General features: G+C 43.3%; 1 protein-coding gene across 4 annotated transcripts in view; it reads left to right on the top strand.

The window, feature by feature from the left end:
• LOC106572161 (kazrin) overlaps positions 1-26,600 on the top strand; it is a 229,862-nt gene that overhangs the window by 193,577 nt on the left and 9,685 nt on the right. For 2 of the 4 annotated variants that reach the window (XM_014146067.3, XM_014146071.3), the window contains 9 exons: positions 1,656-1,792; positions 2,002-2,172; positions 4,043-4,126; positions 8,411-8,603; positions 12,956-13,092; positions 13,766-13,889; positions 23,778-23,983; positions 24,328-24,446; positions 26,180-26,411. In XM_014146067.3, coding sequence (XP_014001542.1) covers positions 1,656-1,792; positions 2,002-2,172; positions 4,043-4,126; positions 8,411-8,603; positions 12,956-13,092; positions 13,766-13,889; positions 23,778-23,983; positions 24,328-24,446; positions 26,180-26,411 — 1,403 coding nt within the window. Of the gene's footprint in view, positions 1-1,655; positions 1,793-2,001; positions 2,173-4,042; positions 4,127-8,410; positions 8,604-12,955; positions 13,093-13,765; positions 17,322-23,777; positions 23,984-24,327; positions 24,447-26,179; positions 26,412-26,600 lie in introns of those variants that run through there. The other 2 variants (XM_014146069.3, XM_014146073.3) reach the window with 2 other exon arrangements.

The raw sequence follows: 26,600 nt of genomic DNA, 5'->3' as shown, positions 1-26,600 counted from the left end.
TTTTGCAGGAACCGTGGGTAGATGGGCAAGATTGGTCCGTGTCCCGCTGCTAGTAATGCATTTGTGTTTTTCCAGTGTGTTTTTTTTCTCCTCTCACTCCCGCTGTTACCTGGAATGCCCTTGAGCTGATGCACGCACACGCATGTTCACAGGCACACACACAGGCACACACACAGGCACACACGTGTTCATCCATAAACACATTCATACCCACATACGGACATTCACACATACACACACATCGAGGGGAGAGCAGGTGCTGGTTTCATCATAGAGACAGTGTATGAAAAGACATCCGTTCAGTTCGTTTTTTTTGTCCTCAAACTCTACACACAACATTAGCTCCAGGTCTGTTTGCCCGGTTCCCTGGTGGTTTGCCCTGTCTCATCTGATAATGACTTTTGGAGTGGCTAGAGTCTTGGAGAAGCCATCCGTGTCTCTGAGAATGGAAGTCATTAATATGGTTGTCAGTGAAGGTGGCACCCTGGCGGTTTCCTGTCTCACCTGTCCGGCTTAAAGCAGAACTTCTGGGTCTCTGAACGAACTGAGACAACGCCACATCCCTCCTAATTCTGTCTATTTATGAACGCACCACACATGAACTGTGACAATGAACAAGGCTCTGCCTCTATGGGTTGTAAGAGGGAGTTTTTGTTGCCAAATACTTGCCAATATGAGATGTTTTTTTTGTTTGTTGCTCTGCCACTTTTTCTCTCAGCTCAAAGGGAACTTTGATATAATTTCCTGTAGCAGGTGCAGAAAGGAGCGGAGCTTCCTGTCGGTCTGACCAATGAGGGGGATCTCTTTGTTTTTGTGGTCCGGCCAGGTGGCTCAGTCATACATCATGTTGGCATGGTGATTGCGGGTGAACAGAGGGAGTAAAAAGAGGGTGAATCTGTCCTTGTGAAAAGTTGGCGCTAGGTTGATGCGTCCGTCCGAGTGTGTGAGCGACCCCCAGATGCAGTCTGTGAACGTCGCTCAATTGCAGCGTCTGCAATGGAACTTTAATTAATGAGACCCAGCTGGAGGCTTGGCTATGTGAGAGATGGGGAGAGAGAGAGAGTTTGTCATCTCCCAGCTAAAACCAAAGTCATGAGGTAAATGTGGTTAGATTAAATTGATATAACTTAAGGGAGAATCAAAGAGAAAAGAGCAGAGAAACGGAGAGGTTGTTTATCTAAGTTGATCCCCACTCTGCAGTATGGCTGGGTTAAGTGACAGAGTGGAAGTCCACCTGTCTGCTTCCCTCTCAGGCTCTGTAAGATTTAAATGGCAGTTGAGATGAAGAGATTGACATAAAGGTTCATCTCTGATTCACTTTTCCATCAAAAAGCTCCCACTCAGCATTAGACATGCAAGAAGGATCTCTATATACTGCTCATTTGTCCCCAACTGAATTTAAAAATAAGTGCATTGTGCTTTTGTGTACTTTGCCTTTTCGCACAGTTCAATGAATGTGGTACTGTAGTTAGTGTTCACAATGTACATTACTCGTACTATTAGTAGATATTCAACTCTGCTTTGGAATGGAATAGTCCTTCTGAGACTATCCTAATATGGACACCGTACACCTGTAACAATGTTAACAACATAGAACTAAACATAGATCCTCTGTATAAAAACTATACTAACTGACTCTCTTATTGTCTTCATAGCGATGAAGGCGGACCGGAAGCGTTTGAAGGCGGAGAAAGCAGATCTGGTCAACCAGATGCAGCAGCTCTACGCCACGCTGGAGAGCCGAGAGGAGCAGCTCCGGGACTTCATCCGCAACTACGAACAGCACAGAAAAGTATGACGCGTCATACACACACAAGGCTTTATTAGCTTTAATTAAGATACAAAGTGCACGTTGTCATTAACTTGTTATGTCATTGTAAGTAATTGAAAAGATGAATGAATGTGTGCCCCTCTCCCTCTCCTCTTACTCTCCCCTCTCTTTCCCCCGTATCGCCCACTACCCCCCCCCCCCCCCCCCCCCCTTCTCTTTCTGTCTGTCAGGAGAGTGAGGATGCGGTGAAGGTGCTGGCTAAGGAGAAGGACCTGTTGGAGAGGGAGAAGTGGGACCTACGGCGGCAGACCAAGGAATCTACAGAGCACTCCGGCGCCCTACGCTCCCAACTGGACCTGAAGGAGAACAGGATCAAGGAGCTGGAGGCCGAGCTGGCCATGGTGAGGAACACACACACATACATACAGTTGAAGTAGGAAGTTTACATAAACTCAGTTTTTCACAATTCCTGACATTTAATCCTGTCTTAGGTCAGTTAGGATCACCACTTTATTTTAAGAATGTGAAATGTCAGAATAATAGAAGAGAGAGTGATTTATTTCAGCTTTTATTTCTTTCATCACATTCCCAGTGGGTCAGAAGTTTACATACACTCAATTACTATTTGGTAGCATTGCCTTTAAATTGTTTAACTTGGGTCAAACATTTCAGGTAGCCTTCCACAAGCTTCCCACAATAAGGTGGGTGAATTTTGGTCAGGTAACTGAGTCAGGTTTGTAGGTCTCCTTGCTCACAGAAACATTTTCAGCTCTGCCCACACATTTTCTATAGGATTGAGGTCAGGGCTTTGTGATGGCCACTCCAATACCTTGACTTTGTTGTCCTTAAGCCATTTTGCTACAACTTTGGAAGTATGCTTGGGGTCATTCTTCATTTGGAAGACCCATTTGCGACCAAGCTTTAACTTCCTGACTGATGTCTTGAGATGTTGCTTCAATATATCCACATAATTTTCCTTCCTCATGAAGCCATCTATTTCGTGAAGTGCACCAGTCCCTCCTGCAGCAAAGCACCCCCACAACATGATGCTGCCACCCCGTGCTTCACGGATGGGATGGTGTTCTTCGGCTTGCAAGCGTCCCCCTTTTTCCTCCAAACATAACGATGGTCATTATGGCCAAACAGTTCTATTTTTGTTTCATCAGAACAGAGAACATTTCTCCAAAAAGTACAATCTTTGTTCCAATGTGCAGTTGCAAACCTATTTTATGGCGGTTTTGGAGCAGTGGCTTCTTCCTTGCTGAGCGGCCTTTGTCCCCATGTGCAGTTGCAAACCTTTTTTATGACGGTTTTGGAGCAGTGGCTTCTTCCTTGCTGAGCGGCCTTTCAGGTTATGTCGATATAGGACTTGTTTTACTGTGGATATAGATACTTTTGTACCTGTTTCCTCCAGCGTCTTCACAAGGTCCTTTGCTGTTGTTCTGGGATTGATTTGCACTTTTCGCAACAAAGTACGTTCATCTCTAGGAGACAGAGCGCGTCTCCTTTCTGAGCGGTATGACGGCTGCGTGGTCCCATGGTGTTTATACTTACGTACTATTGTTTGTACAGATGAACGTGGTACCTTCAGGCGTTTGGAAGTTGCTCCCAAAGATGAACCATACTGGTAGAGGTCTACAATTTTTTTTCTGAGGCTTTGGCTGACTTCTTTTGATTTTCCCATGATGTCAAGCAAAGAGGCACTGAGTTTGAAGGTAGGCCTTGAAATACATCCACAGGTACACCTCCAACTGACTCAAATGATGTCAATTAGCCTATCAGAAGCTTCTAAAGCCATGACATCATTTTCTGGAATTTTCCAACCTGTTTAAAGGCACAGTCAACTTAGTGTATGTAAACTTCTGACCCACTGGAATTGTGATACAGTGAATTATAAGTGAAATAATCTGTAAACTATTGTTGGAAAAATGACTTATGTCATGCACAAAGTAGATGTCCTATCCGACTTGCCAAAACTATAGTTTGTTAACAAGAAATTTGTGGAGTGGTTGAAAAACGAGTTTTAATGACTCCAACCTAAGTGTATGTAAACTTCCGGCTTCAACTGTACATACAGCCTGAAGCACACAGAAGAATACACACCTGAAAATACACACACGCTCGAGCCCGTTCAGTAAGTCAGGGTAAGAACCCCAGAGTTTTGCTACATCTGTTGCTGGACCATTACACTCCTTCTACACACACAGAGAAGAGCAGCCCCTCTCAACGTGTGTATGTGTGTGTGTGTGCCCTTCCTGTCTCCTCCCTCAGATAAGTAACAGTGTGACACAGAAAATGGAATACTGGGTGTTTGATCGCCCCGTCGACAGGGAGCCTTCCCCTAGGGTCATGTCGGTAAGAACGGACCCCCTGCTCACCTCTCTTTGTGACCCCCCCCCCCCCCCCCCTCCCCCCACGTCGCTCTATTTCAAAGCGTGCCGCCATTCCCCTGATCTTCTCCCCAGTGTGAAATTAATTTAGGGAGTCCTGGGTTCGAATAGTATTTGAAATCCACCAAATGCTTTAGTTGTGCTTGATGGAGCTTGCCTGGCGCAACAGAAACCATTCGAATAGTCCAGAAAAGAGCCAACCCCGTCCTTCTGGCACTCCACACAGGCTTGTGCAATCAAATACTATTTGAACCCAGCTCTGGTATGCACGTGCATCACTAACCCCCTGGTTGATGCCAATGGTCCGATAACCTCTTGGCGGAATGATCCCTATATGAGTCGATTTGTGAATGATTAGAATGTTCTCAATCTGATTGACCTCTTTTCTTGGTTTCATCTAACTCGGAGTGACTAGAAGGATCATCTGGTGTAGTTGTTCGGGAACTGCATTGATGAATTAATGAACTAACATCTGAGTTCCACACAAGGGCTCATGGTTTGACCAGGGAAATGCTTAGCACTCTGTCCTGCATGCCTAAGGATTGTGAACGGGTCATTTAAGAGGTTGGTGATGTTTTTGGTGGTGATGATGGGTTGATGATTATGATAATTCGGATGAGGGTACTACTGTTGCAAAGGAAGGGTATATTACTGGAAACTTTTGAAGCTTACAAGTAAAGTACCAGCCTTTTGGTAACTTTCAAGGATATTATGTAATTTATCACAAGTCATCTAGTGGCTGTTTTGGATCATTTAGATTACCACAGGTGTCTACTTATCTCTGGCCCTCTGTGTGGCCTTATCACATGTAAAGTACACTGAGCAAAAATATCAACAGAACATGTAAGGTGTTGGTCACATGTTTCATGAGCTGAAATAAAAGTTAGCAGAAATTTTTCATACGCACAAAAAAGCTTTTTCTCTTAAATTTTGTGCACACATTTGTTTACATCCCTGTTAGTGAGCATTTCCCCTTTGCCAAGATAATCCATCCACCTGACAGGTGTGACATATCAAGAAGCTGATTAAATGGCATTATCATTACACAAGTGCACCTTGTGCTGGGGACAATAAATGGCCACTCTACAATGTGCGTTTTGTCACACGACGCAATGCCACAGATGTCTCAAGTTTTGAGGGAGCATACACTTGGCGTGCTGACTGCAGGAATGTCCACCAGAGCTGTTGCCAGATACTTCAGTGTTCATTTCTCTACCATAAACCACCTCCTAATTTGTTTTAGAGAATGTGGCAGTATATCCAACCAGCCTCACAACCGCAAACCACGTGTAACCACGCCAGCCCAGGACCTCCACATCCGACTTCCTCTTGCATTGGGATCATCTGCGACCAGCCCCCCAGACAGCTGATGAAAATGTGAGTTCGCACAACCGAAGCATTTCTGCACAAACTGTCAGAAACCATCTCAGGGAAGCACATCTGCGTGCTTGACGTCCTCACCAGAGTCTTGACCTGACTGCAGTTCGGCGTTGTAACCGAATTCAGTGGGCAAGTGCTCGCCTTCAATGGAGAAGTGTTATTTTCACGGATACATCCCGGTTTCATCTGTGCCGGGCAGATGGCGAGGAGTTTGCTGATGTCAACGTTATGAACATGGTGGCATTGGGGATATGGTATGGGCAGGCATAAGCTACGGACAACGAACACAATTGTGTTTTATCGATGGCAATTTCAATTCACCAAGATACCGTGATGAGATCCTGAGGCCCATTGTCGTGCCATTCATCCACCGCCATCACCTCATGTTTCAGCATGATAATGCACAGCCCCATGTCGCAAGGGTCTGTAGACAGTTCATGGAAGCTGAAAATGCTCCAGTTCTTCCATGGCCTGCATACTCACCAGACATGTTTTGGATGCTCTGGATCTATGTTTATGACAGTGTGTTCCAGTTCCCGCCAATATCCAGAAACTTCGCCCAGCCATTGAAGAGGAGTGGGACAACATTCCACAGGCCACAATCAACAGCCTGATCAACTGTATGCGAAGGAGATGTGTCGTGCTGCATTAAGGCAAATGGTGGTCACACCAGATACTGACTGGTTTTCTGATCCACTCCCCAATCTTTTTTTGAAGGTATCTGTGACCAACAGATGCATATCTGTATTCCCACTCATGTCAAATCCATAGATTAGGCCCTAATGAATTTCTTTAAATTGACTGATTTCCTTAACTGTAAATCTTTGAAATTGTTGCGTGCTGCATTTGTATTTTTGTTTAGTGTATATAAAATAATAAAATAAGATGATTTCAAAATAAAAAAGGATAAACCATCAACTTAGCAAATACCCTTGGTGTTTAAGATTTATTTTATATGTTTTGGCACCAAACTGGTGGCAGCTGTGAAAAAAGTAAATTGTTGGAGGAGTTGCAGAGTTAATTGAAAATAATGCCAATGATGATTAGATGCTTCTTTCAGTAATTAGGCTTTTTTCTCTTGAACCATATGGTCTATCCACCAGAAACTCATAGACAATATGAACACAGATATAAAAAATGAACACTAAATATGAGTGACGTTATAAAAGTGTAAATTACTTAAGTTACCATAGATTGCCATAAATAACCTGTTAATGACCAAAATGACAGAAGATTCCAGTGACTTTGGTAAATTACCATTAGCTTTGCAACCCTAGGGGTGACGATGATGTTGATGATGATCTATTTCGCTCTCATCTATTTTCCCCCACATCCCCTCTCTTTCACTATCTACCCCCCCTCTAACTCCTTCTCTCTTGCTCCCTCGCTCTCTCGCTCTCTCTCAATTCAATTTAAATGCTTCATTGGCATGGGAAACATATGTTTATATTGCCAAAGCAAGTGAAATAGATAATAAACAAAAGTGAAATAAACAATAAAAAATTAACAGTAAACATTACACTTACATAAGTTCCAAAAGAATAAAGACATTTCAAATGTCATATTATGTCTATATGTAATGTTGTGCAAATAGTTAAAGTAGAAAGTGAAAAAAATCAACATAAATGTAGGTTGTATTTACAATGGTGTTTGTTCTTCACTGCTTGCCCTTTTCTTGTGGCAACAGGTCACAAAATGTTGCTGCTGTGATGGCACACTGTTGTATTTCACCCAATAGATATGGGAGTTTAGCAAAATTGGATTTGTTTTCGAATTCTTTATGGGCCTGTGTAATCTGAGGGAAATATATGTCTCTGATATGGTCATAGGCAGGAGGATAGGAAGTGCAGCTCAGTTTCCACCTCATTTTGTGGGCAGTGTGCACATGGCCTGTCTTCTCTTGAGAGCCAGGTCTGCCTTCGGCGGCCTTTCTCAATAGCAAGGCTATGCTCACTGAGTCTGTACATAGTCAAACATTTCCTTAAATTTGGGTCAGTCACAGTGGTCTGGTATTCTTCCACTGTGTACTTTCTGTTTAGGGCCTAATAGCATTCTAGTTTGCTCAGTTTTTTTGTAAATTATTTCCAATGTATCAAGTAATTATCTTTTTGTTTTCTCATGATTTGGTTGGGTTTAATTTTGTTGCTGTCCTGGGGCTCTGTGGGGTCTGTTTGTGTTTGTGAACAGAGCCCCAGAACCAGCTTGCTTAGGGGACTCTTCTCCATGTTAATTTCTCTGTAGGTGATGGCTTTGTTATGGAAAGTTCTGGAATCACTTCCTTTTAGGTGGTTGTAGAATTGAATGGCTCTTTTCTGGATTTTGATCATTAGCGGGTATCAGCCTAATTCTGCTCTGCATGCATTATTTGGTGTTTTACGTTGTACACAGAGGATATTTTTGCAGAATTCTGCATGCAGTCTCTCAATTTGGTGTTTGTCCCATGTCTTTGTCGCTCTCTCACATCCTCTCTCTCTCCCCCCACTTCTCCCCCACCTCTCTCTACCCCACTCCCTCTCTCTCTCTTTCTCTGTCTGTGTGTTGGCTGTAAACACTTCCCCTAGCTTTTCTGTCCATCTCTCAGCGTCAGTGAGAGATTTCACACATCAAGGGGGAACACACGTACGGTTGAATTTTTCATGAAACACAGACAGACGAGAAAACCCAACAGAGACCAAAACCCACACAGCAGTGTCACTATTGTAGTGGGCTGTTTTATATACGTGTGCACACTTGATCGCACCCAAACACACACATACATTATGAACGTTCACACACACTTGCATCTTGCTGTAGGAATAGATTGGACAATTGGCAATGGTAATGCTGCATAACTTGATGTGTGTGTGTGTGTGTGTGTCTTCACTCCTAGGCGAAACAGTCCTTAGCGACCCTGACGAAGGATGTGCCCAAGCGCCAGTCTCTAGCCATGCCCACAGAGGCGGTTGTCAACGGCAACAACCAAGAGTGGGTGATGCACGCGGACCTGCCCCTCACCGCAGCCATCCGGCAGAGTCAACAGACCCTCTACCACGTCCACACAGGCCACCCCACAGACAGACAAGGTGAGGCACACACACACACGCCCGCACGCACGCACAAACGCATGCACACACACACACACACACACACAAAGGATGACACTGGTGGGACTGTTAGCCATGTTTAACTGAGTTAAGAACGTACCATAAGCTCACTCCATGTCGAACATTAAATGTTGGTACCTTTTGGGTGGCTCAAACTGTTGGAGCTCAAGGAGTGTGTTAGCATTGCAGAGGTCCCGAGTTTGAGCCAGGTATGAGCCTAATCGGGGGAAGTGGTACTCGCTAAGCAAGCAACGTGACGACTGATTTCCTCCTGATGTCATGATGCGTGGTAACTTTTGAACAAGCAAATCTGTATATGTGTCTTATTTTACTGTAAACTTTGCCTGATCAAGGTCGGTTAAAATCACATGATGCACACCAGTCACTGGCTTTATCAATAAGTGCATCAAGGACGTCATCCCCACAGTGACTGTACGTACATACCCCAACCAGAAGCCATGGATTACAGGCAACATTCGCACTGAGCTAAAGGGTAGAGCTGCCGCTTTCAAGGTGCGGGACTCTAACCCGGAAGCTTACAAGAAATCCTGCTATGCCCTGTGACGAACCATCAAACAGGCAAAGCGTCAATACAGGGCTAAGATTGAATCATACTACACCGGCTCCGATGCTCGTCTTATGTGGCAGGCTTGCAAACTATTACAGACTACAAAGGGAAGCACAGCCGCGATCTGTCTAGTGACACGAGCCTACCAGATGAGCTAAATCACTTCTATGCTCGCTTCGAGGCAAGCAACACTGAGGCATGCATGAGAGCATCAGCTGTTCTGGACGACTGTGTGAACACGCTCTCCGTAGCTGATGTGAGTAAGACCTTTAAACAGATCAACATTCACAAGGCTGCGGGACAAGATGGATTACCAGGACGTGTGCTCCGGGCATATGCTGACCAACTGGTAGGTGTCCTCACTGACATTTTCCCTGATTGAGTCTGTAATACCAACATCTTTCAAGCAGACCACCATAGTCCCTGTGCCCAAGAACACGAAGGCAACCTGCCTAAATGACTACAGACCCGTAGCACTCACGTCCGTAACTATGAAGTGCTTTGAAAGGCTGGTAATGGCTCACATCAACACCATTATCCCAGAAACCCTAGACCCACTCCAATTTGCATACCGCCCAAACAGATCCACAGATGATGCAATCTCTATTGCACTCCACATTGCCCTTTCCCACTTGGACAAAAGGAACCCCTATGTGAGAATGCTATTCATTGACTGCAGCTCAGCGTTCAACACCATAGTACCCTCAAAGCTCATCGATAAGCTAAGGATCCTGGGACTAGACACCTCCAACTGGATCTTGGACTTCCTGACGGGCCGCCCCCAAGTGGTCAGAGTAAGTAGCAACACATCTGCCACGCTGATCCTCAACACTAGAGCCCCCCAGGGGTGCGTGCTCAGTCCCCTCCTGTACTCACTGTTCACCCACGACTGCATGGCCAGACACAACTCCAACACCATCATTAAGTTTGCAGACGACACAACAGTGGTAGGCCTGATCACCGATAATGACGAGACAGCCTATAGGGAGGTGGTCAGAGACCTGGCCGGATGGTGCTAGAATAACAACCTATCCCTCAACGTAACCAAGACTAAGGAGATGATTGTGGACTACAGGAAAAGGAGGACGGAGCACACCCCCATTCTCATTGACGGGGCTGAGGTGGAGCAGGTTGAGAGCTTCAAGTTCCTTGGTGTCCACATCACCAACAAGCTAGAATGGTCCAAACACACCAAGACAGTCGTGAAGAGGGCACGACAAAGCCTATTCCCCCTCAGGAAACTTAAAAGATTTGGCATGGGTCCTGAGATCCTCAAAAGATTGTACAGCTGCAACATCGAGATCATCCTGATTGGTTGCATCACTGCCTGGTACGGCAATTGCTCGGCCTCCGACCGCAAGGCACTACAGAGGGTAGTGTGTATGGCCCAGTACATCACGGGGCTAAGCTGCCTGCCATCCAGGACCTCTACACCAGGCGGTGTCAGAGGAAGGCCCTAAAAATTGTCTAAGACCACAGCCACCCAAGTCATAGACTGTTCTCTCTACTACCACATGGCAAGCAGTACTGGAGTGCCAAGTCTAGGACAAAAAGGCTTCTCAACAGTTTTTACCCCCAAGCCATAAGACTCCTGAACAGGTAATCAAATGGCTACCCGGACAATGCATTGTGTCCCGCCACCCACCACACGCCAACCACTCTTTTACGCTACTGCTACTCTCTGTTCTTCATATATGCATAGTCACTTTAATCATATCTACATGTACATACTACCTCAATCAGCCCAACTAACCGGTGTCTGTATGTAGCCTCGCTACTTTTATAGCCTCACTACTGTATATAGCCTCGCTACTGTTATAATTCACTCTATTTTTTACTGTTTTTTTTATTCTTTACTTACCGATTGTTCACCTAATACCTTTTTTTCACTATTGGTTAGAGCCTGTAAGTAAGCATTTCACTGTAAGGTCTACACCTGTTGTATTCGGCGCACGTGACAAATAAACTTTGATTTGATGATGTCAAAAGTGTTTACTTGTGACGTCATCAGAAATACACTGCTCAAAAAAATAAAGGGAACACTTAAACAACACAATGTAACTCCCAAGTCAATCACACTTCTGTGAAATCAAACTGTCCACTTAGGAAGCAACACTGATTGACAATAAATTTCACATGCTGTTGTGGAAATGGAATAGACAACAGGTGGAAATTATAGGCAATTAGCAAGACACCCCCAATAAAGGAGTGGTTCTGCAGGTGGGGACCACAGACCACTTCTCAATTCCTATGCTTCCTGGGTGATGTTTTGGTCACTTTTAAATGCTGGCGGGGCTTTGACTCTAGTGGTAGCATGAGACGGAGTCTACAACCCACACAAGTGGCTCAGGTAGTGCAGCTCATCCAGGATGGCACATCAATGCGAGCTGTGGCAAGAAGGTTTGCTGTGTCTGTCAGCGTAGTGTCCAGAGCATGGAGGCGCTACCAGGAGACAGGCCAGTACATCAGGAGACGTGGAGGAGGCCATAGGAGGGCAACAATCCAGCAGCAGGACCGCTACCTTCGCCTTTGTGCAAGGAGGAGCACTGCCAGAGCCCTGCAAAATGACCTCCAGTAGGCCACAAATGTGCATGTGTCTGCTCAAACGGTCAGAAACAGACTCCATGAGGGTGGTATGAGGGCCCGACGTCCACAGGTGGGGGTTGTGCTTACAGCCCAACACCGTGCAAGACGTTTGGCATTTGCCAGAGAACACCAAGATTGGCAAATTCGCCACTGGCACCCTGTGCTCTTCACAGATGAAAGCAGGTTCACACTGAGCACATGTGACAGACGTGACAGACTCTGGAGACGCCGTGGAGAATGTTCTGCTGCCTGCAACATCCTCCAGCATGACCGGTTTGGCGGTGGGTCAGTCATGGTGTGGGGTGGCATTTCTTTGGGGGGCCTCACAGCCCTCCATGTGCTCGCCAGAGGTAGCCTGACTGCCATTAGGTACCGAGATGAGATCCTCAGACCCCTTGTGAGACCATATGCTGGTGCGGTTGGCCCTGGGTTCCTCCTAATGCAAGACAATGCTAGACCTCATGTGGCTGGAGTGTGTCAGCAGTTCCTGCAAGAGGAAGGCATTGATGCTATGGACTGGCCCGCCCGTTCCCCAGACCTGAATCCAATTGAGCACATCTGGGACATCATGTCTCGCTCCATCCAGCAACGCTACGTTGCACCACAGACTGTCCAGGAGTTGGCGGATGCTTTCGTCCAGGTCTGGGAGGAGATCCCTCAGGAGACCATCCGCCACCTCATCAGGAGCATGCCCAGGCGTTGTAGGGAGGTCATACAGGCACGTGGAGGCCACACACACTACTGAGCCTCATTTTGACTTGTTTTAATGACATTACATCAAAGTTGGATCAGCCTGTAGTGTGGTTTTCCACTTTAATTTTGAGTGTGACTCCAAATCCAGACCTCCATGGGTTGATAAATTGGATTTCCATTGATTATTTTTGTGTGATTTTGTTGTCAGCACATTCAACTATGTAAAGAAAAAAGTATTTAATAAGATTATTTCTTTCATTCAGATCTAGGATGTGTTGTTTAAGTGTTCCCTTTATTTTTTTGAGCAGTATACTTATCTGCTATCTTTGTGACCACAAAACATAGAAATCCATGATGTTCCCATGTGGATATTGGGGTGGTACTGGAGATTAATATGGGGTTGACATCTTTTTTTACATTTACCTTTGTCAACCAATTTACTTGTTTCAAACCTGTTTTTAACATTTCATCCTTTGCCCCCCAGTGGCTGCAGTCAGGGTGAGCCCATGTCACTCCCGCCAGCCCTCCATAATCTCAGATGCCTCGGCCTTGGAGGGCGACCGCTCATCCACCCCCAGTGACATCAACTCCCCCCGCCACCGGACACACTCCCTCTGTAATGTAAGAGCTGCCCACCCCTTCAAGTAATCAACTCCTTCACAACTCTACTCTAATCCTTATCTCTCCCAATATCTCCAGTGGCTGGCGCTAAATTTGGTTCTGGGTTCCGGGATTATTTTACTCCTAGCCTGGTCCCAGATTTGTTTGTGCTGGTTTGGCAACTCCCATGGTCGTTGGCAAGTCCGCACAAACAGATCTGGGACCAGGCTACTCTACTCCCCATCTCTGAAAGCATGCCCCTTGTGCTGTAGTTGAGGGAGTTTCACCAGAACAGCCAGTCTTTAAAAAAGTAGGTTTTATTTGGGATAGCTGCCTAATATGTCTACATAGAGTTGCGTTACGAATGGGAGAAATTTCACTTTGACAGATTATGTGTTGGTTTCTGGCTATCTTAAGATCAGCTCCTGTGAAACTTATGTTGATGTTATTCCAGCCACTTCAACTGTGGTTTTGCCACTCTCTCTTCATGTATTCATTTCTTTGAATGTGCTCCCTATCAGATAACAGACACATGCCTGACTAGTTCACTCAGTATCACTTCATCTCTTTCTGTCTCACTCTCTTTCTCTCGATCGCTTTCCTTCACTCGCTATGTGTTGTATATTTCTGTTCTTCTCATCTCTTTATCTCTTCATCTCATTCTCTCTGATCTCTCATCTGTCTGTCCCTGCAGTCACTAGAGGATCTGGAGGACCAGAAGCGTAAGAAGAAGAAAGAGAAGATGGGCCTGGGCTCTCTGTCACGTGTCTTCGCCCGGGGCAAGCAGCGCAAGTCAATGGACCCGGGTCTGTTTGACGGTACTTCAACTCCTGATTATTACATAGAGGAAGATGCAGACTGGTGAAAAGGTGGCAGAGAGTCCCACCTGTGTCCCTGAGTGGTGATGCATAAGAGGGTTTTCTGTCAGTGTGTGCGCGTGTGTTTGGCCATACGTGTGGGTGTGTGTGTTTAGCCGTGTGTGTGTGCCTGTCCATGGTTGGAGACCATGTGAGAAGCCTGAGGCGCATCTTGCGTCGCTGAAGTTTAAAATATTACAAGCAAATTGCATCTGTATGTACAGTACTGTAAATAGAGTGAACAGTGTAAGCACAGCCGGGATCCTTACTACGTGTGGATGTTTACTGTATCTGCAGAGCAAAAAGTGGTTGTATTTGATTATTTTAATTGTCTTTATATTTTTTACTTTTGTTTTCGATAACTGGAAACTTGAAGGACTGCTGTATGTGTAAATAACAGTCATTGTGCACTTTGTGCTTGTAAATGTATTTTTTGCCCTGAATGCCTTTTTTTTTGTCATAATTTTTGACCTCCTCCCTGCTTTTTGTTTAACTTATACTCCCCATTCATTGTCCTGCTTGGTCCATTCCCTCCACACGGCCATTTTGAGGAAAGTTTATTCTAACGTTAAGACTCCTCAACTAACCTCGAGTCAACCTGTGATCTGATGTCTAAAACTCCCTAAATACCCACGTCTTCATTATCCTCCCAATCACCAAGAAAGTTCTAATACATTTCTTGACTGTTGTTCAAGTCAAAATTTTAAACGGGCAATCTGCGATTGCTACAAAAATATTTAGACTTTTAAATTAATTATATATATATCCCAAAATCTAAGTTTTCTTTGTAAACAATGTAATTTAAAGTTTACTGTATAGCCTCAAAACAAGGTTAAAACTAAAATGTTGATATTATGGATGGTCAGTCCCTGTATTCATTGCTCTGTCCATGATTTTGAGAGAGGTTACATTTATCCAGCCCCATCCCTCAGCTTTTTACCAAAACAGCAGTGGGGTGGTTGCTTTGTTATTGTTTAAACTGCAGATTGCTCCTTTAAGATGTCAGAATACTAATCGACTCCAACCTGTAGTCCAAAACATTTGGATTTCTAATATGGGCTCAGGCCAACAAAATAATCACAAGGCCATTCCCCACCTGAAACAAAAGCTGAAAACGGAGGAAATCGGCAAACAATTCTATCGTCCCCGATCCAAGCATGTCAAATGTGCATGCGTAGAGCTACCTGTTTCCTAAATGCATGGCAACTGTGGCGAAGGTGCATAACAATGGCGAAGGTGCATAAATATGGAGGAATTCAGATATGATGTCATTGTTTTAGCACTACCGACAGAGTTCTTGCGGAGCGCGACATGGTTCAATATGCCAGTAAATCAGCACAATCTAAGCTATTTTTTTTCCAGTTTTTTTTAATTGCTGCCATCTACTGTGCTAATACCATAACAACAAACAGTAACGGAGAGCAATGTACTGTAGGTCGAACTTAGCAAACAAGGAATTTGTTGTAAGTACATGGGAGCCGTCATCTTTACACCTTCGCCATTGATAATGAAAAAGGCAGAAATTTTAGTAGCCTCACCAATACCTGCTGCTAACATGCATCCTTTGTCCTGATCTTGTCTCGATCTTGTCCTGATCTTGCATGTTTACACTTATAAGATTTGATCAAAATCCGTTCACAATGCGTCTTTTAATTGTCTACATCTGTCTAAAAATGTGGGACAATGAGAATGAGGACAAGATCAGGACAAATGACGCATATTACAACCAAGTATAAACGTGGCTATAGAGTCAAAACGAGTTATGGAGTCAGCAAGTTCTGAAATATTAGTTTTACAACGTTCATACATAGCTTAAATAGGCATTGAAGCTCATCCTGCTGTACATTTTAAAAAAGTATTGGAAATGTGACATCCTCAAATTCATATTCTAGGGGATTCCTAAAAGTTTAACATTTCAACAAGTCGTGTCGCACTGCTTTGCTTTATCTTGGCCAGGTCGCAGTTGTAAATGAGAACTTGTTCTCAACTAGCTTACCTGGTTAAATAAAGGTGAAATAAATAAAATAAAATAAAATAAAAAGTCGGCTCTAGAGTTTTAATCCTATTTTAATTACGAGGATTATCACAGTGTTAAGAGGGAAATCAGAAATAATTCAGTCCACTTTTTCTCTAAATGACCATTGTCTTCCAGACTTTCTGCAGAATAAATGAATGCCATTCTCAAATAGACAGTATGTCATGGTTTCACTGTAACAAGTGGCTCTAATTTGAAATTGATTGAAAAATCATGTTTGAAATTGTATACGGTAGACAATGCTGATTCATAGTGAAAAGTGCGCTACCTTGCAACCTATTTGGAAATGAGTGTCAGTCTGACAGACATTACAGATTCAGGTTTGATTGACAGGTGTGGGGGTGGGTGGAGGGCACAAGAGGTTGGAAGGGTTGAGAGAGAGAAGAATTTCTGATGAGCGGTTGCCCTGCGTGTTAATGCCAAATTGAGCCAGGCTAATCAAACTGAAACAAATGCACACCTTATACCCCCCCTAGTAACCCCTGTGTTGGACTAAAAAACAGCAGTCAGATTTGGAGGTTCAAGCCATTGCTGAAAAAGCAATTAAATAGGTGCCAAAGGTTAATAGTGTTTTACCCTGGGGAACAAAACACATTAGATTAAATTAGTATATTTTCCCTTTTTCCCTGAGCAGAAGCTTTATAGGAAACCCCCATTTAAGACTGCTGGATAACGGGTCATCCCGAAAATGGAAACACTCATTAAAATGAAAGGGCAGCTTTAGCAATTGGAGGTCCCTCAATAAGCATTTAGAGGATTATTATATATGGGACCCTATACAAATTGTATCTCATTCATAGGCATCTCACTCATAGATGCTTGTCAACAACCACAGGTTGCATACCATGTGCCATGTGGATGGTAGCTGACATAAGCAGTTATAACTGTTTTGTTGGAGAGTGTATTGATTCACCCTTGACAGTGTAATTAAGGGTCCATTTATTGAAGTTATTATTCAGGGTCCTTAGATCAAAAGGAGTATCTGGAAAACCGGAATAATATTAGGAAAAAAGGAACAGCTTTACGGAATTTCTATCAGAATATTAAAGTATCCTTTCCTGCTGGGACGCCATATCAGATGACCATTATATCATTTTATGTTGCAACAAAATTCCCTCTCATTTCACGGTCGAATATTTTCATTTTTTGTAAATTATGAAACACTATTGAAATTACTATTAAAGAGTTTTATTTAAAGTAAAATAACTGGTCTCAACTGAGGCTCAAGCCATGAGGACTAGAAGATGTTTAGCACTGGAGGGCAAAGTGAATAACTTTTTAATGGCATGGCAACAAAATATGCGAAAGATTTAAATGAGAATAATTATTTTAAAATAAAATAAATAACACTGAATTTCCACGTGGCCTTCCTCTCTTCCCTGTGTTTGTTTGTTTGTTTGTTTGTTTGTTTGTTTGTATGTATGTTTGTGGTATGGCTTTAATCCTAATTCCTCTTGTCGTGCTGGGGGCTGACATCTTCTGTCACATGAGTGGCAGCTTCCCCCAGCCGGCAGAGTCCATCTTTGACAGGGCGCTGTCCCAACTCTCCCAAAAGGCTGCTTGTCCTTCTTGACTCCTTCACTTCATGGCCAATTAGACGAGACCTGATATCAACCTGATCTCATATTTGTTTTCGTTCAAGCAGTTTGAGTGTTTTTCATAAAGGAGATCAGAGATGAGGAAAGGGTGCCATTTGAGATTGTTGGAAAGCAGCTCTTACTGTATGTGAGCACACAGTGCCAGTAACATTCTCCCATGACCTCTAACCTCTCTAATACTACTGCCACCCTGCCTGACCTCTGACCTCCCCTGGACTTGCAACACAGTCTCGTATTCCCAGGAAGCAGCAGTGTGTACACTTCACACCCAATACTACAGTACTTTCCATTGGTTCTCAACAGCACATTTAGCCTCCTAAAACTAGGGCTGTGTTCATTGGGCACCAAATGGAAGAAAATGGACTGAAACAGGGAGAGATGCAAATATTTTTTTTCTCACAAAAACGTATTCTGTTGTGTTCCCTAATGAACATGATCCAGTGCTGTCAAGCTGGGTTGCAGAATGTGCGGGTGTGCGGACTCCGGATGTTAGGAACATGCTCGTTTTAAATCCAGTGCTGCTTCAAGTTGACCAGTTTTTGGAATAGAATAGAATAGAATAATTACATTTTTCCATGAAGGAACTTTTTTTCTTCAAGTGGTTCAGTAAGCAACACACAGTAGACCTACTAGGAATACCTCTGGACAAGGTTACACATATAACAAACAGACAGAAGACAGGACGACAACATCGTAGCCATGAGCAATAGCGGAGCAGACAAATGCATGATAAGGGTAGTTTATCAAGAAATGACATTGAACGGTAACACTTTACTTAACACCCACTGTCATAACACGTTATGACACGGTCATAACCATGACATAATATGTCAACAGCTGACATAACTCAACCGGTCTTAATGACCTGTCCTAATATGGTCATAACACTGTCATGACACACATATTTAGTAGACCTTTTGTGACATATATTGCATTATTTTATGGCTTAAAATGACACCTACATAAATGTGTTAAAACCTACCATGGTAGTTATTTTATGGCTGGTTATGACACCTACATAACAGTGTCAAAACCCACAAAACCTGCCACGGTAGTTCTTTTATGGCTGGTTATGACACCTACATAAGAGTGTCAAATCCCACAAAACCTGCCACGGTAGTTATTTTATTATGGCTGGTTATGACACCTACATAAGTGTCAAATCCCACAAAACCTGCCACGGTAGTTCTTTTATGGCTGGTTATGACACCTACATAAGAGTGTCAAATCCCACAAAACCTGCCACGGTAGTTCTTTTATGGCTGGTTATGACACCTACATAAGAGTGTCAAATCCCACAAAACCTGCCACGGTAGTTCTTTTATTATGGCTGGTTATGACACCTACATAAGAGTGTCAAAACCCACAAAACCTGCCACGGTAGTTCTTTTATTATGGCTGGTTATGACACCTACATAAGAGTGTCAAATCCCACAAAACCTACCACACAATGTAAAACATTCCATTATACCATAGCCATAGTCAAGAGTATGTTTATGTTATATAACATTTTCTGAAATGTACCATATTAAATTATCATTGTAATTGCGCACCAATTGATGTCAGACATGCACCTACCCCAATGCTCTGATGCTGATGACTGGGATGAATGCAGGAGCAGATTTCAGGAGATGACACCCTCTTTTTGACTGACGACTGAAATAAGGGCATGTACATGACAGGCTTAACTGGCTTATATGATTATGATGGTGAAAATGCTTCTTGACAGTATCATAAAGTGCATTTTCGTAGTCCAAGTAAAGTGACACAGGATGGTCATAATGCTTCATGACAGTGTCATAAGTGTATTTTCTGCAAGTTATTTAAAATACGCACAAAAAAATGACTAAAGAATTTATTTCAACAACATTTAATTTCTAAATCCATCTTTCTCTAATAAGGAGTTGTTTAAAAATAAAATAAAAGTAAAGCAAAAACATAATTCTGTTATTGGTTGCAATTGCAAAATTCACACCCTTGTTTCATCACAAAACCGGAGAGCAACATCTGTCCTGTGAAGTCCACAAAGCATATTGCTTGTAACAATAACCCACAGCATGCTGAAGCAAGTTAATGTTTCTGCCATTTTCGGACTACTTAACAACTACTGATTTAGAACCACGGAGAGTTACCGCATGTCACAAAGAAAACAGGAACTGCCTCCACTATTCCAGCACCCTTTCAACGTCAACATTTAACACAAATCAGAACCACAGCCACATCATATTTAGCTGACGTTGATTGGACTAAATAGTTTTTGTTATCGTTTAGTTGTCGCTGTATTAGATGAAGCATAGGTGATTTGATGATGTTGAAGTTGAAATTGTGCTGGAATAGTGAAGGCAGCTCCTGTTTAATACTTTGCGACTTGCAGTAACTCTCTGGGGTTCTAAATCAATAGTTGTTTAGTGGTCTGAAAATGTTGGAAACATCAGCTTTCTTGACCTTGCTGTAGGTCATGTAACTGTTTGTTACATGCAATATGCTTTGTGAACTTCACAGGACAGAGGTTGCTCTCCGGTTTGTGATGAAATAAATCTGTGGTTGAATTTATTCGGCCACTATGTCTTCTTATTGCCTCGGACTTATATCACGGTGGCAAGGCATATGAACTAACAGGTTATAGAGAAAACAACGAACGCAATGATCACAACACAATTTTTTCTGTCTTGGCTTCCCCAGTGATTTTTACCCACGCACCGCTATTGATGCAGACATATATTTATTATGATGTAGAAGTACAACTTACATGCAGTTGTTGTCAGCAGCAGCAAGATAGATCTTCTGCCTTTTGATAGTTCTGGGTTACTGCCAGACTAAGCAAAACATAGATAGCGTGTTAAAAGACACGTGTTATGCACATTCAAAATTATAACAAGGGCTTGATTGGATGTAATACCATTCTTTAACTTTAATTTAGTTGGAGATGTGAAACCAACATATTATTTCTATATCAAACTTGTTGACAAGTTAATAGGCTATTTATTGTACTTCAAAAGTGATATTGAATTGTGTTTGTTGTTAACGCAACCAAATATCAACATTTGAAGGAAATCTGTCTTCTGCTTGGATAGATCCCTCTGTGCCACTGACTTAGTCTGGTTTTTATTCCAGGACTAAATAGGACTAAATCAAATCAAACTTTATATGCACTTTTAAGAAAGTTTGATTTGACATAGTCCTATTCATTAACTTAGTTTTTTGGTTGCGATGGAGACGTGAATTCAACATATCGATTATAAATGTGTATACAAACTGGAATTAAAGCCAGACTGTCGGGTGGCACATATGGAACATTCCAAGCAGAAGATATTGTGTTGGGAACCAAACACAATTCAATATGACTAAATATTATTACATTTGAAATTAACCAGAGGTTGAAACCCTAGGTCTATTGTATTGGCTATTTTTAGTTGAATTCTAGGTTGAATTGACACAATAGCTGTTGATTACTTTGCAAATGCTATATAGGCCTAAATAGCATCATTGATGATATGAGTGATAAAGTATGGTCCCATTTCATTTGCTCTGTTAAACCTACCGTTTGGAATGACTTTGATAGCAACAGTCAATCTATTTCGTTTCCAAGTGGAGATCTCTCAATAATCATTATTTTAATAGCACATTGGTAATAGTCAGTGACAAATATAATAGCTAAGCAAGGCTTGGATGGGGGACCAAAGGGTAGCTGTAGATAGATCAATTCTCCAACAGGAGGTGCTGCCCAACCTATTGTTCTTTTTCTCATAGTGGATATAATGTTGACGATCTGACGTTGTTTTAAAGTAACAAATTCAACATATTTTATACAAAATTTGTCCATGATGAAATGTGATTACCATGATGACATAATCCTGTTATTGATTTTTTACCCTCAAAACAACAGTATATGTTGATTACTTTTTCCCACGTAGCTTCCACATCACAATACGATGACAAATTATTTTGAAACCAGGTTGATTCAACCAGTTTGTGCCCAGGGGGATTGCCTCCAACATCTCCGTTAATTTGATAAGCTTTATCACAAAAGTCAGAAGTAGCGCATATCTCCATGGAGGGTCAATATGGGGTAATATAATCTGTTTTAGAAGTAGCCCTTAGCTCTCATATTTATTAATAGGGGTTGTAGACACTTCACAAGTGAGACTCTAGTTTAATTTTTTGGAGGACAATGGCTGTTATCCATCTGTTTTATACGTATCAAATCAATGTATAAATCCAGGTGCATCGCCTTTGGTATTATTGTTTCAAAACACAGAGTGAGTGTTGAGCAGGGTGTAATGAAACATTTTCACAGTGTCACGCACAAACTGCTCCCAATGCAGACAGACTAGCCCGTCTCCATGGTAACTGGTTGCTCTTCAAACGTCTGTTGGACAGTGGAGGCTGGTGGTTTTGTGGTGCCCGTCTTGGCTCCTTCCCATGCTGGTTAAACTGAAGCAGCCATCTGGACTGGGTGGGAGGGTCCCAGAGATAACCTCACTCAACTGCTCTACTTAAATACTCTTTTCACACTATCGTGCCAACCCGAACCGTACAGTGCTGGCTCTGATATTTTCTTTTCACATTGCCCTTTCCAGCAACTATAGTCGATGTGTAACCAGACAAGTGAAGTACAGCTCAGCTTGTCACAGCTTGGTTTGGCTCAGTAGTGTGAAAAGGTTATATATGGTATTATAAGCATGCACCTAAACAGACAGTCTGCTCAAATGTGTGCGTTACTCTAGCTCGTAGCCAATTATTAGGTTGTTTGAGCAACAGTACATGCTATCGTGGAGGGGATACAGAAAGTGTCTTCAAGCAATGTCAAACTTGAACTTTTACTGACCAATTAGCAGGCTGTTTGTTTACATGAACCAAACACTATAATGAATGTACCATCTCTGAAAGTTTGTTTTTTTCTTTGCTACACTTCCTGCCGTGAATCAAGAAAGACAGAAGGAATGGTGAAGGAAATCATTAGGGAGGAAACTGTGCAGAATGAATACCTGTTGTTCTATTTTGCCCGACACCCACTGAGATTGAAACACCTGTTCTGTGCTGATAGTTTAGGCTATGGGGTTGTGCTTCAATGTTTTCACATCTTTATTATGCAACCAAGTGTGAACACAAAGCAGCCATAGAGAGTGGAGGCCCTTTCAAGAAGCTAGCAGGACAATTCCTCCATTCTTCTGTGTCCTTACCTTGGGATATGACTAGGCTCTTAGCCATAATGTAATTATAAGTCATTCTTCATTTGGTGCCCCCTCCCCCCAAAAATGGCATCAATTTTCCAGAAGGACTGAAGACAGTGTACAACATTGTCGTTGAGTGGGTAATTTAAAAAAGCAATGTGAATCTGCTACATGAAAGCCTGATGACAAAAACCTTGAAAAGATAATCTCATTATTCTTATGTAATTCTTATTTCAATGATAAGGACTACATAACCCTGGTATTTCTGATGAGTTATGCGATTATTGCTACAGGAAAAATTACCTTCTATGTTGTACATATTTTAATGATAATACCTTTTTTTCACTGAGGAATGATACCATTAGTTAATACAGTAGAAGTTCATGCCAAAGAAGCCTTAGACCGCCACCTGCTGGCGTATTCACAAACAAGGCAAAGGGGATATTGCTTCTGAGGTAGACTGCACTCCTCCACGTTGATCAGATAGTTAATAAACTCTCCCTATTCAACTAATGACCCTAACTATGAATTATAGGGACCTCACTTGCTTACACAATTACGTTCATAACAAAGTACTATATCGTTATTACGGTGCAGGTTTGCTCCTCTCTGTTGTCAAGGAGCTGGTTTTGCAGGCTAATATTGCCAGATGAGGCATAACGGCCAAGTGGTGTTTAACAGCTTTACAGTAATGGCCAGGCGGTGTTTAACAGCTACTCTTTGCATGGACTTTGTAAATACTTCATAAGTTTGTTCGAAACTTTGAATAGTTTCTTTACAAACTGTTTTGAGCCCTGGTAAACTATTGGGTTGGGCTATGCACTAGAGCTGTCAAGTAGTCAAACTGTGTTATATCATTCCAAAGTTCTGTCTCATAAACAGAAGCCAAACAGCAGAGCAAGGGCTCTCTGTCTCCTTTTGGTTACTATGATCCTTGTCTGTTCTTATAGAAGACCCACTGCCCCCTTACTACCACTCTCTCACCTTCCAAAATCATCCTGCTCATATCTCTCCTCCCACTCCCCCTCGCCCACCTATCCAGACTCAGACAGTCTCTCAAGCCCCACCCGCCTCAGTCTCAGCCTATCAGACGGGGAGGATCAGCTGGACCGCCTCCAGCAGGTGGAGCTTGCCCGTGGCATGCCCATGTCGCTGTGGAGGGCGGGCACCGTGCAGGCCTGGCTGGAGGTCGTCATGGCGATGCCCATGTACATTCGTGCCTGCTCAGAGAATGTGAAGAGTGGCAAGGTATGATCCGAGATGATGTCAAACTGTAGGAAGACTTAGGCCATTATTCAATCAAACCCATGTGGCTTTCTGGATATCTCTTTCAGAGGTGGATTCATTTGATTTTCACATCAGCATGTCCTGACGGTGGAGAGAGTTGACATTTGATACAGAAATGGACAGATTGGTTGTGTGTGCTGGAGCCTGGAGACTTCCCGTCAAGAGATAGTCCGTTTCTAAATCAATTGTCAACTCCACCCATCCAGTACATGTTGCTGCGTAAATCAAAGGTACTTGTGAAATCACAATCTGGAAATCCACTACAGCTACAATAGAGTGTGGTTTGACCTTTGATCCCTTTGCAGGTGCTACTGGGCCTGTCAGATGAGGACCTGGAGCTGGGGTTAGGGGTCACCAGCTCTATGCACCGCAGGAAGCTCCGGCTGGCCATCGAGGACTACAGGGAAGCCGAGAGCGGCAGGGGGTGAGATGCTCAGCTCCTCATACTCCCTCTCACACAAAAGAACAGCTCTAGCATCAGATTACCCAACCCCAAATCCTAACCTTAAACATTGGGAGGGTAAAATAATTTCTGACTCTGGATCCGCGGTTAAAGGTTTACTCTACTACTTCACAAATATACAGTAGCTGTTTGCTACATCTAGTGTGAGATGGCAAAACATGAATAACACTATTCTATCAAACTGCATAACACCATATGTGACAGGCACACTAGTGTAAGCAAGGTTAAACGTTAATCAGAGCTAGAGATACACAGGGTTTGGCAAACACAGATTGGAATTTGAGCCGTTGCCACCAAGCGTTCCAAAGCAGTTAACACCAGAATGTGAGTTGGAATGTTATTGCTTTCAAGTAGAGTTTGGTTCAATTCCAGGCTAGCTCCTGTATGTTGAATTGGACATGGATTCAATTCAACCTCTGGAGTGGCTCGAATTGGAATGAACTGACCCCAACACCACTGTCTGGGAATATAGGTCCAATATGGAGGATTGCAATCACGTTAGGCTGACGTTTGCACAAAAAGCTTATTTCGCAAAAATGTTGTGCACAAATTTTTTACATCCCTGTTAGTGAGCATTTCTTATTTGCCAAGATAATCCATCCACCTGACAGGTGTGGCATATCAAGCAGTTGATTAAACCGCATGATCATTACACAGGTGCACCTTGTGCTGTGGACAATTAAAGGCCACTCAGAAATGTGCAGTTTGTCACATAACACTATGCCACAGATGTTTCAAGTTTGAGAGAGTGGGGCCTCCCGATTGACGCACCAGTCTAAGTCACTGCATCGCAGTGCTTGAGGCGTCACTACAGACCCGGGTTCGATCCCAGGCATGTCACAGCCGGACGTGTCCTGGAGACCCATGAGGCGGCGCACAATTGGCCGAGCGTCGTCCGGGTTAGGGGAGGGTTTGGTCGGGCCGGGATTTCCTTGTCCCATCGCGCTATAGCAACTCCTTGTGGCGGGCCGGGTGCCGGAAAACTGACTTCAGTTGCCAGCTGGATGGTGTGTCCTCCAACACATTGGTGCGGCCGGCTTCTGGGTTAAGCTAGCAGTGTGGCTTGGCACGGTCGTGTTCTGGAGGACGCATCTCAACCTTGACCTCTCCCGTGTCCATAGGGGAGTTGCAGTGATGGGACAAGACCGCAACTACCAATTGGGGAGAAAAAAGGGGTAAAGGTACAACAACAACAACAACAACAACAACAAAAAGTGGCAATTGGCATGCTGACTACAAGAATGTCCACTAGAGCTGTTGCCAGAGAATTGAATGTTAATTTCTCTACCATAAGCCGCCTCCAACGTCATTTTAAAGAATTGGACCTCCACTAACGGCTTCCCTTTTGTGGGGAAAAAAACGTATTCTGATTGGCTGGGCTCCCCAGTGGGTGGGCCTTTGCCCTCCCAGGCTTACCCATGGCTACGCCCCTTCCCAGCCATGTGAAAACCATAGATTAGGGCCTAATGAATTTATTTAAATTGACTGATTTCTTGAAATGAACTGTAACTCAGTAAAATCTTTGAAATTGTTTTATGTTGTGTTTATATTTTTGTTCATTATACTTTTCAACCCGAAAAATACTTTTTATGACGTCCAAAATGTTGATAATCTCTTTACCAGACCTGACCTCTGTCTTCTCTTTATCTCTTCTCATCTTTTCTTCTGTCTTTTCTTCTCTTTTCTCACTCCAGGCTGTCCAAGGCTGCAGACATGGACCACCACTGGGTGGCCAAGGCCTGGCTGAGCGACGTAGGGCTGCCGCAGTACTCTCAGGCTTTTCACACACACCTGGTGGATGGGCGCATGCTCAACTCTCTAACGCGCCGGGACCTTGAGAGGTCCCTCAATGTCACCAAGAAGGCCCACCAGGTCAGCCTAGTGCTGGGCATCGAGCTGCTGCACACGCTCCACTTCGATAAGGAGGTAGGTGTCATGCAAACAGCAATACATACTGTATATGCTATACATAAACATTACCAATACATGACATGCTCAAAAGTGCACTGAGCTTACATACTGTACTGTACATACAGATATACAGTGCATTTGGAAAGTATTCAGATCCTTTCCCTTTTTCCACATTTTGTTATGTTACAGCCTTTTTTTTAAATG

This window comes from Salmo salar, chromosome 15, assembly GCF_965601325.2.
Source record: "Salmo salar chromosome 15, fSalSal1, whole genome shotgun sequence".
Taxonomy (NCBI): Eukaryota; Metazoa; Chordata; class Actinopteri; order Salmoniformes; family Salmonidae; genus Salmo; species Salmo salar.
This window is presented reverse-complemented; position numbering and strand designations above follow the sequence as displayed.